The sequence below is a fragment of the Pyxicephalus adspersus genome, chromosome 12 (assembly GCF_032062135.1).
Source record: "Pyxicephalus adspersus chromosome 12, UCB_Pads_2.0, whole genome shotgun sequence".
In the NCBI taxonomy this organism is placed as follows: domain Eukaryota; kingdom Metazoa; phylum Chordata; class Amphibia; order Anura; family Pyxicephalidae; genus Pyxicephalus; species Pyxicephalus adspersus.
Window position 1 is genome coordinate 15,720,988 of NC_092869.1, and position 21,022 is coordinate 15,742,009.

General features: G+C 42.1%; 1 protein-coding gene across 10 annotated transcripts in view; it reads right to left on the reverse strand.

The window, feature by feature from the left end:
• The window catches only part of ZFYVE26 (zinc finger FYVE-type containing 26), a 387,669-nt gene that overhangs the window by 184,429 nt on the left and 182,218 nt on the right, over nucleotides 1–21,022 (reverse strand). For all 10 annotated transcript variants that reach the window (XR_011922929.1, XR_011922930.1, XM_072427512.1 and 7 more), the window contains 2 exons: nucleotides 11,815–11,937; nucleotides 5,683–5,859 (listed from right to left, as the gene is read on the reverse strand). Coding sequence is in view for 8 of the 10 variants with exons in the window: in XM_072427512.1 (XP_072283613.1) it covers nucleotides 5,683–5,859; nucleotides 11,815–11,937 (300 nt within the window). In the remaining 2 variants the exon portion in view is untranslated. The remainder of the gene's footprint in view (nucleotides 1–5,682; nucleotides 5,860–11,814; nucleotides 11,938–21,022) is intronic.

Genomic DNA, 21,022 nt, shown 5'->3' on the forward strand with positions numbered 1-21,022 from the left:
TGCATATTGCCTGAATCCATTGCATCATTTTATCACCTAGCCCAAAATAGGCCAAAGTCTGAGACATAAAGCGCCAATCTACTGTCAAAGGCTTTTTCTGCGCCCGTGGACAGCAAAAAAGCCAGGTCCTGGATTTCTGGGACGAGAAGATCCAGCTGAGAACCCTTTTGGTGTTGTCCCTGGCAAAGCCCACATGATCAGGGTGGATCACTTTGGTGATGACCGATTGCAATCTCATAGCTAGTTCTTTGGTGAACAATTTCAAATTCTGATTTAAAAAAGATATAGGTCTGTAGCTCGCGCACGAGGCCGGGTCCTTTCCCTTATTGAAATGTGGACTAGCAGGGATTCATGAAAGAAATTGGTCCCAGAGGTCAGAGAGCTGAAGCCCCACAACAAATGGGGGACCATTAAGTCTCTGAACGCCTTGTAATAGGCCAGGGTAAAACCATCTGGACCCGGGGATTTCCCTGAGGGGGTAGTTTTAATTGCGCTGAAGAGTTTCTTCTCCTTAATAGGGGACTCTAAGGCCTCAGATTCTTCCTGAGTAAGTTGTGGCATACCAGAATGCCCTAATTACTTTTGTATTTTATTTAGCCTCTCACTCTCCCCCTTGGAAGACTGCTTTTCAGGATGCAGATTATAGAGTAAGTGGTAGTAGGCCCTGAAATTTGCTGCTATGTCTTTGATTGGGTAAAGTTTAATCTTTTTATCCATTATTTAAGGTAGACAGGATCCAGTCCTCTGGGCTCTTAGGGCGTTAGCTAATGTTCTACTAAATTTGTTACCAAACTCGTAGTATGTACGTTTACATTTAGACAGAGAAGCTCCGGTCTTTCCCAGACACAAAGTTGCAAACTTGCCCCTAAAACCACTAATTCCGCTCCCCACTGCGGGTCTAGAGTTTTATTTTTTGAACCTTCTCAAGCTCCTATATTCATAGGACAAGGTCCTGCGTCTCCTTAACAACCATCTTTTTAAGCCTAGCTCCATGTTTGATAAATACACCCCTAATTACAGCCTTGTGCTCCTCCCAAAGAATCATGGGGCTCACTTTACCCGTGGTGTTCGTGGCGAAGTAGGCTGTGATCTCAGACAATACATCTGTTTTAATAGCCTCATATTTCAGTAAATTCTTATTGAGTCTCCACTGCCACACCTTTGGAGTGGGGTGCGTAATAGAGACGTCCATAAACACTGGGGCATGGTCGGCGAAGGTGGTGGTCGCAATCGTGCAGTTACTTAATCGGGCGAGGTCAGCATGGCAGACCCAAAAGTGGTCGATGCGGGAGTATGACTGATGTGGGTGAGAGAAAAAGGTATATTCCCGCATTGTAGCGTCTAGGACCCTCCATATATCAACCATCTGGTGATTTCGAAAACATTTTTTAATGTTCCCATGACCTGGCAAACCCCTCTTGGGGGCACTGGAGATATCTAGCTCCCTATATGGTGCAAAATTAAAATCACCCCCGAAAATTAGGAGACCTTCTCAAAAGTCATCTGGTTGGGAAAGTACTGATGAAATAAAAGTGGCTTGAGAGGCATTTGGGGCATATACCGTGGCAAGGGTAACAAATTGGCGATTCGGTGTGTCCTTCACAGAGGAAGCGTCTTTCCCCGTCATACTTGGCTTCTTTTAATTCCCAGGCCACCAAGCTACTCAATAGAATGCTTACCCCTTTAGAACAGGAGTCAGAGGAGCAGCAATGATAAACTGTAGGAAATGTATACTTTTGGAGTTTAGGGAGCCTATCACTGTGGAAATGTGGCTCTTGGATAAAGGCTATTTGGGCTATGATTCTTTGGAGGTCAGTTAAAAGGGCTATGCTCTTTTCACATACATTTAGTCTCTTGACAGTCTCTCCTAGTCTCAGTGTGATGATCTTAATAGATACCATTCAGAAAACTAAGTTGTCTCCACACTCGGGGACGGTCTGTGCTGGTTTCTGGTCCAACAAAATGGTCCTTAAGCAAAACCAAAACAAAAACCCTGAGGGAGTAGTTCCCTCACAAAATGAAATGCCAATAGGGTGGTTCCCGGAGGGTCACCTCAGAAACCCTGCTAACCCTGAAAGTATACAGCTACCCGTAAAAAAGAGGGGCCAGTAGCCCTCGTATCCCTCGCCCAGTGAAGCGGGAATCCTACCGTCGGTTCTGCGAAGGCACCAACATTGAGGACCCCCCCTCACTGCTTCTACAATTTTAGAAACCATACATTAAAATTTTCACCAAAACCGCATAGCATGTGACCTCTTCTGCAGAACACAACTCCACCAATAAGTACAACAATAAATAGAGTTATGACAAGTAGAATATCTGATTATTATCAACCAGTACCAATAATCCTATTAACAGAATTTGCTATTAGATCCCAAATCGTACAGTATTATGGATAACCACAAAATTAGCAAGGATCGCTGACTAAAGGCAGCCAACCCTTGGGGAAAATTTTCCTCCTATATATCAAGGATAAACAGTATAGTGCAATTCCATAGCAGCAGTAACTGCTATTTGCCACCAGGTGGCGATACCCTTTAAAAAAAGGGGGTGATTCCAATACTGTACATCACATAATATACCAAACTGCTAGTAAAGCCATGTTACCCTGGATACCACTAGATGGCAGTGAAGTCATAAAAGAGGCATTCCCCCTCAGTGGCAAAGATAGAATAAGCAATGAAAAAATAGTCATGGAAAATTAGTATAAAATCCCTAAAAAACAGTGTAGTGCAATTAACTTCAATATGCATTAACATTAACTTCAATATGACAGCAAGTGATGAAACACTTTAATGGATAAAGGAATTTCATTACAATACAGCACCCAATATATAATTACTTATTTACCACTAGATGGTAGCAAAGCCTTGAAAGAGGCTTTCCCCTTCAATGGCGAATGTAGAAAAAGCAATTGGAAAGAAAGTCATGGGTCCATACAATTCTTTGGCATATGAAAAAAAAAAAAAATAAAACTAATAAATAAAAATAAAAAAAATTGAAAAAAGGTATGTGTATGTGTCCTAATGAAGAGAGGTAAATTCCCTGGTGTAGCTTTAAGCCTCCGCAGCGACAGCCCCATCTCTTTTAGACTTCTGGCGGTTGCGCTTTCGGCATTGTGTCATTCATTCTGATCCCTCTGGCTCATCTAAGAAACGGGCCAGGCCCGCCAGTCCGGGAGTAAAACCAATGGCAAGGAGAATGTGGCCAGGAAAGAGGGTAGATTTGCGATGCAGCGAAAAGACCTCCGTAACTCCATTTTTTGTGGCTGCAAAGTAGAACGGGAACCCCCATCTGTAGCGTAGATCCGCTGTAAGGAGTTTAATTTTGCTCAGTTTTGAAATTAAGGTGTTTTTGTGTTTTTTGCTATATTTTGCAGATAATTGAGTTGTGTCGAAACCAGTTATATCCTCCTTATTGGTAGGTCAATATTTGCTCCATCCTTACCTTGAGGCTTCTTACCTTGAAACATCTTGCTCAGTGAAATTGTTGATTAAGTTTCTGGTTATTGACTAACTACTAAGTGTCTTCCACCTTGTCTGACTATATAAACTGCGATGTGATACTAGTTTTGAGAAGTGATGTAACTACATGCGATGAAATAAACTGATCTGGGATCAGCAAGAAATCACCCTAACACCCGCGCCCTCAGAACTTTTGTCAGGGGGCAGAAGGTCGTTTTCCAGGTCATCCTGTTGTAGAACAACGCATTGCAAAAGCATAGAATGCTCATTTAGAACAGATCTCTGCTGGTTAGCTGCCTGTGACGGGCGTTTTCCAGGTCATCCTGTTGTAGAACAACGCATTGCAAAAGCATAGAATGCTCATTTAGAACAGATCTCTGCTGGTTAGCTGCCTGTGACAAGTTGTCTGTAGCTGCTTCCACTGCTAAAACCCTCTCCTCCAGATCATGCTTCAGGGTTGCAACTTCACTCTTTACTGTGTGCTCAATTCTACACATAAAAGCCTCCAGATCTTCCCTAGTGAGCCCGGATTGTACTGGTGGCTGGGAGCTGGTAGGGGTTAATGACCTTTCAGGGGAGGAGGGGGGGCCGGCTGCTTCTGAAGCCCACTTCATTGAATCCTTACCCCCTTTTGCACCGCAGAACAAAGCTCTGTACTTACAGGAGTCGCCTTCTCCCGCCTCGTGGTCCGGTGCTATCTTGGTTGCAGTCTCCTTTCCCTGAAGGGAGGGGGGAGCTTTACCGCTCCGGGAGAAAAACAAGTTAATTGCCTTAGAACTAACGCTTCTTTCCCTGGTGCAGAGCGGCAGCGGGATTCTTCCTACCCATCTGGGGTGTGATGAGGTGGGTGCAGGCGGCTTTAGTGAGTAAAACTGCAGTGGAGTGCGGAAGCCCCGGGAGAACATGTCCTCTCAGCCAAAGCGCATGCGCAGAACCCCCAGAAAATCCCCATTTTTATGGAATACGATTGGAACAGGGTGCTTGAGTGAGAAGTCAAAATTTTCTCCTAGCAACTATTGTTGCTTGGGAAAGATCAGAAAAGTGAGAAATGTTGCTGTAAGGATCAGGAAGAAATACATTTTTACTTGAGTAGGCCATCAGTTGCTGTTTAAGTGAGGGAAATGGATGCAGGCAAGCACATCTCTTGGTGCCTTGTCAGGTAAATGTTGAGGCTTGGGAAGCCAGTGAGCTCTATCTATAATAAACTCAAAGAATTATGCTGTTGGAATCAAAGTTGCCAGTAGTTGCTATAAATAGGGGAGTATTTCTGGGAGAAAAATATTTTCTAATTTTATGTTATTTCTCCTAGATCTGTCTTCTAGATCAGCTAATTTAGGCTACTGCATATTCTCCTATTTTGTTCTTTACATGGTTGACCCGATCCCTCACATCCTGCAAATCACCCTTAAATTGCTGAAAAACATGAGGAAATCCCTATGGAGAGAACCCCCTAGGGAAACTAACATGTACTTAAGTGTATTTGATACAGGTTGATTAAAGGTGGAATGGGCATCTAAAGGGTCAGACAGTTTTGTCTCCTTCTGGCTAGATTGTCCGACAGCTTCAATTTCGATTTGGCAGGACTGGCTCCAGAGGAGGATGATTGTAAAGTGGAATGTAATCTTCAGTCTTTCGCTGGAGCCCCTGATCCCTGGGTGGATTGTGAAAGATTATTGGAAGTATCTGCGTCTACATGAGCGGTGAGACGGTGGCTGCTATTTTGGCTGCAGAGTGAGTTTGCTGTATTGAAAACATCTGTCAGCTTTCTAAGGGCTGTGGATCCCCTTCTTTGCCCTATAGTAGCTCTGAGGTGCAAGGGTGCTAGTGTGCTAAAAACCACTGGTGAAATCAATCCCTGACATACGCTGTGAATCCCCGTGTTTGTGCTTGCTCTGGAGCCTTAAGGGAAGACATCCATCTTGGTCGACTTCCGGTGCCCCAGTTGACGAAATATTTTAAACAAACCATGTTACTTACTGTCCCTATGGGAAGAACAACATTTAATTCCCACTATATTCATAGTTAAGTGTCGGTACCCCAGAGTCTCAAACCATTTTTTAAGTTTCAACAATAAATTTTATCTCAAACTTGAAACTTTGTAATACTAAATTGATTATCAGACATCTTGTTAAATTTTTAAGGTTTTGACCGAAACAAATGGAATATATGGCTTAGTTACATATCTATATGTAATTTTGTAAAAAAAACTCTGACTTACCTTTGATCCTATGTATATGTTTCTTAATTCATGCCAACGCATTTCCAGAAGGTTGTTTTTAAAATGAAGTACCAAGTACTTTGACAGAAAATGTAGAGAAAATATGCATGGATCCCTGAGTAGTGCCTTCTCAGTGACAGCTAGCTGCAGATTCTTGTCATCAACCCTTTTTAGTAACTGGATGATATTAGGTAAAAAAACAAAACACATATGTATATAATTACTGTTCATAAAGATAACATAGGTAATATTAAACACATTATATCAGTATTTGACCACCTAGGAGATTTCACCTAGTTTCGCCAATCCCTACGTCACTTGGACATTGTATACCAACTACAATTGGGACCATAAACAAACTTTCACTAAAAAGGAGCAAATGTGATATCCTTAACTGCACCTGTACAAACTTTAATGATATTATCTATAGCACTTGAGTTTTTTAAGTATTGGTGGTGATTACAGTTTAGTATTAGTTCTTATAGAACTAAGTGCCCACCCTTATTCAGTAAAGTATCAAATAAAGAAGAAGAGAAAAAAGCAGGGTTTTTGGCACAAAAAGTATATTGTATTATATTCAATGAGTAATAGTAATACAGAACATAACAGGTTCAAGGTAGACCACAATAGCTTCTTGTGGTCTAAACAATATCACTTTAGATCTAGGGGGCACTAGACATGCAACATCTAGCCAGTCATATATATTTCTTGCCATACAGATTTAAAACCTCCAATCATTTAATCATGTTGATTGTTGTACCCGACGCGCTTCGCCCTATCTGGCTTCCTCAGGGGTAGCGGTTTGTCAACATGTGTTTGGCACTTGTAGTAATTACGTCTGAATTAATAAAAAATGTTTCTATGTTACATTATGAAATAATACAGGTAATATTGGTTTTATGATATGATTAGGTAAACAGATGAATATTATAGCACATAATGCTTAGCTAAATCCCCCCCTCCCCCGCGCGCGGGGACGGGAGCACCCATATCTCTTCTGTGTGCTTTTGTGTATGATCCCCCCTCCTTACTAGGAACGGGGTCTGCTTCAACCCGTATTTCCCCGTCTTGTTAGATGGGGATGTTTTGCTGGGACCGGTCTTTGACTGAGCCTGGGCGACAGGGGGTTCTGCCCTCCACCTCCTTCTATGATGATGTGGGCTGGGTAGGCGGTGCAACGTATGCTGCCCCTCGGCCCTACGTCATCAGGCTAGCCTCTGGGGCATCGACAGACATCTGGGGCGTGCACGTGGAGCGGGGGGAGGTCCTGAAGACGCCATCCTAAAAATGGCGCCTCTGGGATCTCCCTGCTCCTCTGCACACCAACAACCACACGGGACATTGATACTATTGACATCCGGGACTTCCATATACAGGTTTGCCCTCTAATATATCCTTGGAACATCCATTTATTCTAAATTAATATTATCCATCTGCCTTTAGAGCCCCAATCTTTATTTTTAGGACTTATATCAGACCTGCCATAGTACTGTTCCTGTTGCTGGGGAGATACCACTTTTACTTTACCAAAAACGTTTTTTGGAGGTATTACATAATGTAACGTGGACATTTTTTTAATTCAGACGTAATCCCTACAAGTGCCAAACTTGAACCTGTTATGTTCTGTATTACTATTACTCATTGAATATAATACAATATACTTTTTGTGCCAAAAACCCTGCTTTTTTCTCTTCTTCTTTATTTGTTACTTTATGTATAGCACTTATTTAACTTTTATTCTCTTCTCAATAATCACTTGTTTAAATGCCAACAAACCCCTACTTTTATTCTCTGAACCTCTTAGCCCAGAAAAAAAAATCTTTAACGTAGATAATATATAAAAAACAACATATAGGCCACAATCATGAAGCAAAAGTAAAGAAAATAAAACTATTTTCCATTTTCAGTATACAGTATAATCTTGTTAACTGAGACATTAAATAAGTCTTAGTGATGTGAGTACTCCTATATATCAAAAATGACATTTGACTCAGTGTTTAAAAATACAGTTTAGTTTGGATGGACTAAAAAATACAAAGTAAAATGTTTACTTTTGCATACTTCTTGGTTCACTCAGTCACTTTTTACATGCTATTTTTGCTATTCTTCCCACTTATTATTTTTATGTGTGCTATTTAAAATGAACCTTTAATTCATTCGTATGTAACTTTGAAATGTTTTTTACTAGAATCATAACTGTCATTTTTAAACAGAGCAAATTACAGAATAAAATGTATGATATGCAGTAATGCAAGCTGAAATAGTTAAAATTTAGCTATACTTTTGGATACAGCAGGAGGGGGTTAAAAAGTAAGTAAATGTACTTGAGGTATTTAAAGATTGCAAGTTTTATTATAGTAAAATGGAGCTCAATGCCAAAATAAAAGTTGTTGGAATTTGTGGCAAAGTTAAGGAAATTCTCCTAACAAATAGCACTTCACTTCCTGGTGCATGAAGAAGTTTATCTGCAGTTAAGGTACAGCTGCCTCTGACTTCTAGTCTCAAGGGATCTGCAGTAAGAAAGGGAGATGCCAGTATTGTGCTAGTCACAGTTCACCTAACTTGGAGGCTCTAACATAGGAAGCAAAAATCTGTCTTTACCAAAATGGTCATGGCCATACATACAAGGCAGATCAAGGCATAGATTACGAACTTGGAAACATCAGCTACAGAGAGACTTTGGGCAACTCTAGTGACTTTGGTTAACCTCTACTTGCATGTTAGTTTAGGAACCACTTTTCAGAGTTCATTTCCTCTTTTATGGGTTCCAGCACTGCAGATCATAAGTAAGGGGGGAAAGTACATAGGTAAGAAACTGAGGGGTTGTTATACCCCAGGAGATAGGGTAATGTTGGAGTTGCCAAGCCTAGAGTGAGTGCTCTATACAAGGAGAGAGGAAGAAAGCAAATAAAGAGTGTCCTTTTTCAGGCAACATTTCAAATTAGGTGTTTTATTGAATGGTGAGAAATTGGATTCCTAAACTATCCACTTGTGCTAATATAAAGCATAATATATTCCCAAACAATGAACTGAGCAACCAAAATACAATATTGTATAAAGTTTTTTGTTTGACTCTTTATCCAACGCGTTCCGCCTAATGGCTACTTCAGGAGATATTTTTTGAAGGCTGATACTAAACGAGGCCAAGATAGTATGAAAACAAAGAAGGGGTGATGCAAACTATAAAATCAGCGTACTTAAAATAAAAAAATAAAAAAACATTAAAGAATAACATCCTGAAAATAATTATTAGTGTCACGGTGTCTAGGCTTTCTCTAGCACATATTTTCTTTTCTTATCCAGGTATAGATATATACTATCCTATTTTAGGTTATCAAAAAAAACTCCCAAAACATCTAATGAAGTTTTTCTAGGGAATAAAAAACTGTTATCATCCAAACATTGTATATCATTAATATATTGCATACTGCATGACATATTGTCAAAGGCATCTAAACATATCAAACACGGCCTTTAGGAACATTCAAAAAATTAAAACACTTCATAATGTCTCAAAAAGTTCATTCTTTGAATATATCACATTTTGGTACTAGTTATGGGATATAATAATATCAGTGTGTCGAAGGAAAAATAGATGCTAATCAGATTCTACCATTCAATTGGAGCCACATACCCTGATTGTTACTGCTATAATAAATGAGGAAAGAGAGAAAGCCAGGGTATTTTTTGCTGTGGCAGTGTATTTAAAGTTTATTACAATTGTATTCCTTCATTTCAGGAAACAAAATACAGTGATAAAGTGAATATATGGCGTACAATACAAATTAATAAACCAAAGAATGAGGTCAACCCTGCTGCATGTAAGAAAGAGGGGGGAGGCTTTTGACCTTTTTAGCTATACATAGCATTACTGACAAGATATAAAATGATAACAAGAAGAAGGTATTATTTTATCCGACGCGTTTCGCCTATTGCTTCCTCAGGGGACTAATTGTACAAGGGGATAGGTTGCAGGCTGCATATAAACATATTTAAGAAGTAAGTTATATAGTATAGGAATGCAATACATTTGGAGCATCAACCCTTGCTGTTTATTAGTATATTTTCAGTATCTATGACAATTATCTGTACCCTCATTGTAAATCATTGGATTTGAAGTTTTGATTTTGATTCATGCTGATATTTTCTATACTATATACTTACTTATTAAATATGTTTATATGCAGCCTGCAACCTACCCCCTTGTACAATGAGTCCCCTGAGGAAGCCTCAATAGGTGAAGCACATCGGGCCAAAAATAATACCTTCCTCTTGTTATCATTTTATATCTTGTTAGTAATGCTATGTATAGCTGAAAGGTCTAAAGCTCCCCCGGCTTTATTAGGTGAAGAGTCAGGTACTCTGGCATTAGTAGGATGTTAGAATGGTTCCCTGGTGAAAATGATTAGATCATACAATGTTTGTTTACTGGATATGTTGTTGTAATAGTGTGATAGGTATTCACAGAGTAGAATGTGTGATGAAATGTTGAGGTACTTACTGGTTAGGTATTAGGGATAGATCAGGTCATATTACAAAAGAAGTAAAGTTGTTTGAACATAATGTCGCTGTGGAGGGTAAAAGGAGGGGGGAGGGGTTTGTTACTGGACATGTTTTTTCCAAGAGGTAGTGGGAAAATATGGTTACAAAGGTCATATATAGACAACTCACTTAGTAAATTGTAGGTGTATAGGTGGTTCAATGTATAGGCACTGGTTCACTTCACAAAGGGTTTTCTATGGGAATAGATATGGGTGTTTTAGATTATGTATTAATGGATACATTCAAAGAAGCGATTTAATGATCAAAAAGAAAACCTATATTGAATAGTGTGTAAGAGGAGGGACTTAGTTTATAGTAGAAAGTGGTTGGATAGGTAGATTGATAGATCCAATTTTTCTGGGGTCCAAAGGATTTGCTAGTCAAAAAGCACTAGCAAACCTCTCCAGGTAGGGATTCGCTAATGAAGCAAAAAAGTGATTGTCAATATTAGGAAGTATCTAAAGGGTTAACACATGTATAAGGGATAGCTTGTCTTACCGTCACTCAGGGAGAAAGGACTTAGGTATAGAGTTTCCTAACAGGTGGTTGCCAGAGAGGGAGCTCTTTTACTTTTTTCAGTGTATTTATACACAGATAATGAGATTCAATTAACGTATAAAGACTCTAAATCCGCATGCGCAAAGTGGGGTGCATGCGCGGAGTATATAATGTGCATGCGTGGTTTTAAGATGTTGGTGAGGTGGTGGTGTCTAAGACACTTCCGCCCTATATATTGCCCATAGTTGATATGGTGGTCGATTAAAGCTTTTTATTGCACATGCGTGGGACTTCGCGCAAGTGTGGGAAAGAGTTATGCGAGAAGAGTATTAATGGCGTGGCTATGTGCGCTTGCGTGAATACATGCGTATAGCACTGGTAGATATGTATAAGAAAAGGTAGATTGTGGAAGTCTGTATTGGTGGGGTGTAAGGTTTATGAGAATATAATTTTAGACTAACATTATACAACATTTTACCAATCCACTATATTACCAATATGTTTCATCTCCTACTTAAATGTTTTTAATCTACAACAATTTACTATTACTTCAGTCCAGTGGCTTATACTTTATTCCACAATCTACCAGTGCCTATACATTTGACCACCTATACACCTACTATTTACTAAGTGAGTTGTCTATATATGACCTTTGTTACCATATTTTTCCACTACCTCCTGGAAAAAACATACCCACTTACTCCTTTTGGAATATGACCTGATCTTTCTTTAATACCTAACCAGTAGGTACCTCAACATTTCTTCACACATTTTTCTACTCTGTGACTACCTATCACACTAATATACCAACATGCCCAGTAAACAAACATTATATGAACTAACCATTTCCACCAGGGAACCATTCTAACATCCTACTAATGGCAGAGTACCTGACTCTTCACCTAATAAAGTTGTTTTCGGCACCTTATCCACTATCAAAATACATATATATTTATATGTATAAAATAAGTGACACACTGATATTATTATATCTCATATTTCTCATATTAACATATTTCAAGTGAAATGTATGTTAAGAATGGAGTTTAGATACAGTATTAGACACCACTCATTTTGTTTACTGTAACATACCTGGAGAGATCTTTCTGTGTCTTTGTTGTCTAAAAGGTGCAGCAGGTGGTTAAGGTAAACATCTACGAAAAGATCCTTTGGAATTGGATAAAACAGCCCCCAGTCTTCACATAGTTTATAATCCTATAAAGCAAGTAAGTAACATACATAAGGCTTTACATTTCAAACAGAGTTTAAATATAATCTATCAGTTATATATATCCCTGCAAATTTTAATCAGACATCTAAGTAAGGTTTTTCAGGTGCAGATGTACATCTAGTCAGAGAATTGCATATGACCTTGCTTTCTTTTAGAACCTGGTCTTTAATTGACATGCAGCTAAAGCAAGCAATTGGAAAGCAGAATGGTAATCCAGTCTGTGTGACAGTGGATCTGGTCAAGCAGGAATAGTCCATGCATATGTGAGCACAAGGAACTAGGTTGGACTACCAGGTGGGTAATGGCCTCTACAGAACAACCATAATGTGGGTAATCTCTTCTGACTTGATGCTTCACCAATAGAATAAGAAAGGTTTTAGTGGGAGAAACACATTTGAGCTATATAAATCCTGTTTAATAATAATAATAATAATAATAATACTGCATCCATTTGGTAACAAAAGTATCTGTTACACCTTGGTAACTTCTTCCGTATATGAATTAAGAGTTATTGTGATCCAGTGTATGAGGGACCTGACCACCTCTATACAGGAATCAAATATGAAATATGAAAAAGACATTTGTTTCTACTGGTCTCAATTTACTACTAGTGTGGAATACAGTCGTCACCTGGGCCTGCTGTAATCAGATAAATTTACTGTACAATCCTCTCATTACACATCGAAATTCATCTAAGCTCAATATCCGAATTTAAGGCCCCCTTCACTACCAACTGCCTTGACCTCGCTCAGCACCCACTGTTCACTGACCTCCCTATCCCACCTCACACTGACTAAACAGGCTGGATTGCTAATCCATTAACCCCCTGGGGTCTGAGACGATTGACACATCCATGCACTTTTAGCAGCTGCTGATTTGGTCTTTTGCTGCACCCAAAGGACACCCACAAGAATTGCACTGGGACAAAACTGTTATACTTTGATATAGTTTGTTAAAATGTACTTGTTTAACTTGTCTCTGTAAAGCAATCATACTCAGGGGTTGCTACGAAGCATATTGGCATAGTGTTCCTGCTATTTATTGACTTTGCCCTTTGGGCAACAACATATAATGTTCCTATTTGGAACATTCAGGGACATTCATGTTAACTTACCTGTCCAGTGAGCCTGCGGGGTCCTTGGGGATCGCAGGCAGCGAGGGAGACGCCGCTGCAGCAGGCAGCGTAGCCGAGTGTTAGCCCTGCGAGTCGTGCCGGTGCCGCTGCTCCTAACTGCAGGCACGGGCGCCAGGTCCTATCTTTCAGGTAGCGTAACCCCACTACCTGTGTTCCATGCCAGAGTTTCCTTCCTGCTGGAGACTTGCACTGGTGTTTGAGCTGGCGTGGGTGTGTCTCTCTTCATTTATGAGGCAACACATACATGCCCTATGGCTGGATCTCTGCAGGTATTTAAAGGCACTTCATACTACAGGAAGTTGCCTGAGCAATCTCATGGTCTTAGCTTGTCTAACTTCAAGTGGAAAGGTGCTTCTGCTGTCTGCCTTGCTGTGTACCGGACCTTGTTTACCAAACCCTTGGACTTTGCCTGTTTGCCGCCTGACCCTGACCTCGGATTTTGTGTATGGACTTTTTCCTGATTGCTGCCTGACCCTGACCTTGGATCTTGTTCATGGACTCTGTCTGATTGCCACCTCTCCTATACCCTCTTGGCCATGCAAGCCCCCTCGGTGCTTGCACCGAGTACCCTGACCCCTCTGGTCAGCTGCCACTGGCCCGGGAATTGCTCTGGAGTGGCACCTGGCAGCTCCCCTGCGGCACAAGCCTACCCTCACCATCAGAGGCTCTAGTGAAGACCAGGTAGCGGCTTAGTTACGCCCCTCTGGAGCACACCCAGTCAGTGGCACAGAGGGTCCACACCCGCGTGCATTACACCGAGGCCTCGGCTGCTCTACTCGCACCTTGTTTCTCCCTGCCGGCAGAAGGATCCATTCTGGCTGAACCACTGTTTGGCTAGGCGGCATCCCCAGTATTCCTATGGACCTGGACAGTGATGTTCTCATTCTCAGCACTTCTGCGGGCGTGCAAGGTATAGCACGTCCCAGGGGTGCTGTGGGAAGAGGTGCGTGTGCTCCCACGCGTGCCTCTTGTACCCCCCCACTCAGCTGCCTTGCCGCAGGGAGGGACATAGTTAGTTTGAATCCCGATTGGCTGCAGGGGATTCACTTATCGTCCAATCAAATGGCACCAGCTGGCGCAAGGTCATTGGGCACTCTGGCCATTTAAGGAGAACCTGTCCTGAACACCATTGCCTGCTATAATCCTCTGTGTGTACAGTGTGCTTGGGTGCGTTCTATGTGTGTTGGTTATCGTATTAACTTCTGTTGTGTCATTACAAATAGCGACCCGGTCTGATTGTTTCTGACTACCCTAGCCTGCTGCCTGCCCTGACCTCGGATTGTTCCTGACCTGCCTTTGTCTTATCCATCTCTACCACGCTTATCGGACTGACCCTCTGTGAATGACTTTGGCTTGTTTTCTGACTTCGCGATAAAGCTTGAAGAAAGGTTTCCTGGAATTGGCTGTGGTTTGTGTGCCCAGGCGCATTACAGTATAGTGGGCAACTGACACACCACCCAGCCCTAATGGAGAAAATCCAGCGGGGCCTACAGGAGCTTGCGTTAGGGGCTCCCACCGGTCACCCCTTGAAGATTTGCGAGTGCCTCCTGGAGAGGGCAGGTGAATTCAGAGTCCAAACATATCAAGCCCAGCGATGCCAGTGGAACCTCTAATTTTGTTACCCGATAAATTTTCAGGGAACAGACAGGACTTCCCCAACTTCTGGGACTCCTGTCTTCTGTACTTCCAACTTCGCCCTACTGCTTTGGGGACAACCCAACGTATCGGAGTCGTCATCTCCCTCCTAAAAGGTGAGCCCCAGAGATGGGCATTCAACTTACCTCCAGATGATCCTGCGTTCAGCTCTGTGGCTGACTTCTTTTCTGTTATGGGGGTGATCTACAATGAACAGGACCTGACCTGAACAGCGGAGATGAACCTGGAGTACCTAGCCCAGGGTAGACGTCCTGTGGAAGAATATGCGGCAGAGTTTCTGCACTGGGCCACCAGTACCCATTGGGGAGACGCAGCTCTTCTCCATCGCTTCCCTCAGGTCCTCAGCGATCAAGTCAAATACCTGCTGTTGGGTCTTCCTTCTCTGACTACCCTGGATCTTGCGATACAGCAGTCCATATGCAACGCAGGAGGATCCGGGAATGCCGCCTAGAGAAAATCACCCGTGGAACCAGGAGTCGTTCTCCTCAGTTGAAACCTTTACCCCTGATGAATACTTCCAGTTACAGTGTATTAGAGGTGCAGAAGGGAGCCTCTCAGACCTCCACCGCGTCTCCTGGTTCCAGGTACCATATCTTGGGACAAAAAGACCCGCCAGGTCATGGCAGATGGTAATCTCCTGAACCAAAATGTCGCCTCTGACCTGGGAATACCTGTCACCCCTCTTGGGCCTCAATTTTCCTTGGCTGCCATCGATGGCACCATCATTCAACAAGGTCTTACCCCCTCTATTACCAAGCGTTTACGGATGTGTTCTGCATCCGGTCATCGCTCCTATGATTGCCCCATTGAGTTACTCCTGGGTACCATGCTCCCTAGGGGTCATTTGTTCAACCTCACTGGCCCAGAAATAAAGGCCCAGAAAGAATATATGCAAGAGAACATAGAGAAAAGGTTAATCTGTCTATCCTCTTCCCCTGCAGGTGCTGGCTTCTTTTTTGTGGAGAAAAAGGATGGCGGGTTAAGACCCTGTATTGGTTACAGGGGCCTAAACAAGATTAATCTGAAGAATCAGTATCCTCTGCCCCTTATGGATTACTTTTTCTCTCAGGTCATTGAAGCCCGATTCCTCACCACCACCACCAGATTTGAAGGGGGCCTACAACCTTATGCGCATTAGAAAGGGCGATGAATAGAAGACCGCCTTTAACACCAAGGATGGGCACTTCGAATACTTAGTAATGCCCTTTGGTCTGTGTAATGCCCCAGCAGTCTTCCGGGAATTTGTAAATGATGTGTTCCGAGAATTTCTGGGAAATTTTGTGATTGTATACCTTGATGATATTTTGGTTTATTCATCTGATCTTCTCCTCCACAGAACACTGAACATTTTCATACATTTCAAGTTGCCTGATTTGTTTTTCATGTGTTTCACTGTGGGGTTCAGTTTGTCTCACCGTTCTGGAGGGAGTTCTGTGCCCAACTGGGCATCGAGCTGTACTTCTCATCCGGGTTCCACCCGCAGAGGAATGGCCAGACCGAACGGACCAACCAATCGTTGGAACAATATCTTCGGAGCTTTGTATCTGGTTGCCAGGAGAGATGGGCTGACTATCTCCCCTTTGCTGAGGTGGCATATAACAACGCAGAGCATTCCTCCACCAGGATATCTCCGTTTATGTGTGTTAGGGATCAGAGTCCCAAAGTGTCCTCTCTGTCAGGTCCACCCTCTGATCTTCCCGCCCTTATTGATTGGGTAGAATGTTCTCGATCTGTTGGGTCCAATGTAATTTTAGAGGCTGTAGCCCAGCAAAAAAGGTTTGCAGATCTCCATAGATCCCGAGCCCCAGTTCCAATCCAGCGATCTGGTTTGGGTGTCTACCCATAATATTCCCCTCCGCAAACCCTCAGCCAAGTTAGGACCCAAGTTTATCGGTACGTTCCCAATATCAGAAAAAATTAATAGAGTGACTTAGAATTAATAGAGTCAAGCTTCCCAGTTCCTTGAGGGGGGTAGACACCTTCCATGTCTCTTTATTAAAATCTGCTGCCGACTCTGCTTCCCTTTCAGATCCCCCTCCGCCAGTTGAGGTGCAGGGAGCACCCAAATATGAAGTCAAGATTCTGGACTCTTGTCAGGTGTGTAACTCTCTGCAATATCTCATTGATTGGTTTTGGACCAGAGGAGGGGTGCTGGGTGCCGGCCCACCGCGTATGTGTGGAGGAACTTGTGCCGGGATCACCCAGAGAAACCCCAGCATGAGTGTTCTGACACCCCTCCTGAAGGGGGGGTAGCGTAAGGTACTTACCTGTCCAGCGAGCCTGCAGCGTCCTTGGGGATCACAGGCAGCGAGGGAGACGCCGCTGCAACAGGCAGAGTGGCCGAGGCTGCTGGCCAGTTCGCAGCGCATCACTCCCTGCCGGCGGAGGGATCCATTCTGGTCGAACTACAGGCGGCATTCTCCAGCATCCCTATAGACGTGGACAGTGATGTTCTCATTCTCAGCACTCCTGCGGGTGTGCAAGGTATACCTCGTCCCAGGGGTGCTGTGTGAAAGAGATTCACACTCTACCACGCGTTTCTATTGTACCCCCTGGGGGCGAGATACTTGGCTGCCTCGATGCGGGGCGGGACATAGTACGTTTAAATGTACTGCAGCCAATCAGCCGCAGGGGATTCACTTATCCTCCAATCAAATGGTGCCAGATGACGCAAGGTCATTGGGCACTCTGGCCGTTTAAGGAGAACCTGTCCTGAACACCATTGCCCGCTATAAGCCTCTGTGTGTACAGTGTGCTTGGGTGCATTCTTTGTGTGATGGTTACATAGTAGGTTAGGTTGAAAAAAGACGTAAGTCCATCAACTTCAACCACTAGGGAAAAAAACATATCCCAGATATAAAACCCTATAAGACATAGTTGGTCCAGTGGAAGGCAAAAAAAAAAAAACCCTGGTACAATTTGCTTCAACAGGGGAAAAAAAATCCTTCATGATTGCATGAGGCAAACAGATGTTCCCTGGATCAACAGTCACTGTTAATTTTACTTAACAACCAGTTATATTCTGTGCTTCTAGAAAAACATCTAGCCTTTTCTTAAAGCAATCTATAGTGGTTGCTGAAACTACTTCCTGAGGGAGCCGATTCCACATTTTCACAGACCTTACAGTGAAGAATCCCTTCCTTATCTGGAGCTTAAACCTAAACAAGAGGAGAGGTTCCATCAAGATATAAAGGTGATGGAAGAAAGGTATCAGGGCAGATGGGTTAGACACATGATGGCAGACTACTGCTGGAGCCTTCAACACCATTGTCCTGATCATCAGCATAAAAGGAAATCATACAAACTGAGTTTTTAAAACAATGACTTCTTTGTGATTAGTTTTGTAAAATTACTGAATATATAGAATATATTGACATTAGTTAGGCCTTATCTTTCTGTGTTTTCTTTTTCTAAATATTTCTCACTCAGATCAAACTACAAATTCATGAGGACCAGGAATACGGTTTCACCAATGAAACAGACAAGTAGATAGACATTTTGTCTTTTACAGCTAAAAGCTCCTAAAATATCCTGGCCCTGGGTCTAGAAAATGCATCACTTCATCGAACATGTCAGAGAAACATGATGTATACTATTTGCCCCCATGCAACATTTGAAGAAAATCATATATTGTTTTAATCATACTATTTTATCCTGCAACCTAAAATGAGATGACTGTGAACTGCTTTTTATCAAACCTATGCCTTCAGTCCCCAAAACATAGCAAATTTTACATTCATTTTTAAAGCTGCCAAGCCAATTATTATCAAGATATGGAAAACCCCTCAACTGTTTTTATCTATGGAGGTTCTACACCACATAACTGGTGCCAAGAAAAAATAGCTGCTATCTACAATGACATGCATACCCAATGTCTATATATTGGAAACCTTAGGCTGACCATTGTGGCCCATCAAGGTTTAACCCTACATTACTGATCTTTTAAGGTTACAGACCCTCTTTCTTACATGTGATTTATATTACACCATGCTGCCTATTGACCACCGCCCGACCCCCTTCTCTGTCTTATACATTTTTAGCTGTCTGCGCTATAGCTTTCCTCAAAAAATGGCATTAAGGCTCGTTATTCTCTTTGTTTAAAAATTAAGGTTAAATATTCACTGAACTAAATTCAAGATATTGTTCATAAGTGATTACTATTTTATTATCCTTTTTGTTTATTCTATAACAAGTTCTGCTAATATTCATTGCCATTTATATTGAAACCTGGGTTCTCTAAGTGGTATACGTACCCATATATATCTTATCTTTTGTTGTTCTAAATGTGTGAAACATTTATCAATAGTTTTTTTAAAGAAAAAAAAATATAATAAAGAGTGTAACCCCATCATGCTTTGCAACTGCTATCCACAAATATTTTAAGAAAAGATAGGTTGGGGGGGAGGAGTCGCCAGGAGAAGCCGCGTCTTCACAGAGCTCCGAGGATGAAACCCGGAGATCGAGACTCGGGAGGACACCATCTGTACCTGGGGCTGGAGAAGTCTGCAGCGGGAGGAGAGTAGGCTGCTGGAGACTGCAATCCCATGCAGGCAGGTGGATTTTACATGTGGTAAGGACGGGAGATCATCCTATGCACGTGGCTGCCAGCTTCTCCACAAGAGCACTGGTTGTCAGACACACACAGACTCTGCTGATAAACAAGCTGGAGTGTGTGTAGTAAGTAGAGCATAATGGAAGTTTGGCTTCTCAAAGTCACCCCAGGGGACACTTAATCCTCAGAGGATGCCAGGCGGCCATTTAGTACACAAGTCACCTTTTATTGTAGAGTACCTACACCCGAATCCATCCTAATAAGGGGAAAGGATTTAAGCCTATTTTACAACATACTCTTCATTAAAAAGCACTTCTGCATTTGTTGAATATATTTGTGCCTTGTGGGAAATTATTTGCTACACAAATCCTCTACTACATTTCCTGAGTGCCTGATTCTCTGACATCCAGTATCATCATATTCTAATTTGAAAGCCAGGCGGCCATCTTGTCCACATGGCACCTTGTATTGTAGAGCATCAGCATCCAAATCAATTCTAACAAGGGAAGAGGATTTAGGCCTATTTTACAACATACTCTTCATTGAAAAGCTTTTCTGCATTCGTTGATCAGTAAATTTGTGCGTTATGGGAACTCATCTGGTATACAAATCCTTCATTACACTTTCTGAGTGAAGGGCCCTCTGAATTCCAGTATAATCATATGTTAACTCTATTTCCCTGGGTTTTTCATCACTTCTGTTATAAAGTGAGGAGCTTGATATTACCAGCCAGAACCTCTTGTCTTAATAGCCTAACTTTATTGTGAATACAATCAGGTTTGGAAGGGAATCTCTTAGCAACACAGAAGTGACTCTCTTGAAATGTTTGCACTTTAAATTTGCAAGACACAAAAGACTGCTCAGAAATTATTTGCCTGAATTTTTGAATCAGCCTATATATAACTGCTGGCTCAAAAGTTCCTTTGTTGCTTCAAGCAGTTACAAAGATGTAATCCGTTGGAAAAGGCTTTTATTCAGCCCGAGTATATTACTTTTATAACAGGATTAACTGATTGAATTCTGAATTGATACACCTGCTCTCCTAAACTTGTGTATCTACTTATTGCAACTACACTTTATTGGGACTTTTTCACAGGTTTAGTATACTGTGAGTCTGAAGATTTCACCAGCCTCCTCCACTGTAATTATTGAGTTTACGAGACTTTAGGGATACCATCATGTGCAGCTAATTTCACAGGATGTGAGGCTCCATCATTGCTGGGCCTTATGTATGGATGTATAATGAGATTTTGAATCGGGGAAACAAGCCTGCTTAACCTCCACTCTTTATATCCTCTAGTAAAACCTCATATATTTGTTCCTCTCCCTTCTGTAACATTGGCAAGGGTAAGCCTAATAGCCAATCCTCCCAAAAACGGGAAATAGGAACATTTTTTGCCCGTTCCAAAACCCCTGGTCCTAGTGGAGGGGGTCCTAACACTAGATTCAACACTGCTCAGACCACCATGTCTGGTTTGGAACCCCCTGACTTTACTCAAGAAGATTCTTCTTCTAACTTCCCTTCCTTATTGGGTGAAGATAAGGACCCTTCAAGCCCTCCACAAACATCCATGGACCCCACTGAGGTGTGGGACAGAGATGCCTACCTGAAGTCTCTACCAACCATAGCAGACTTTGAATCGTACCTTGTACGCATTCAAAACTTTACGCTCTGAACTAGTCACACTTAGATCTGACCTCGGCTCTAGAATAGAGGAGGTTGATT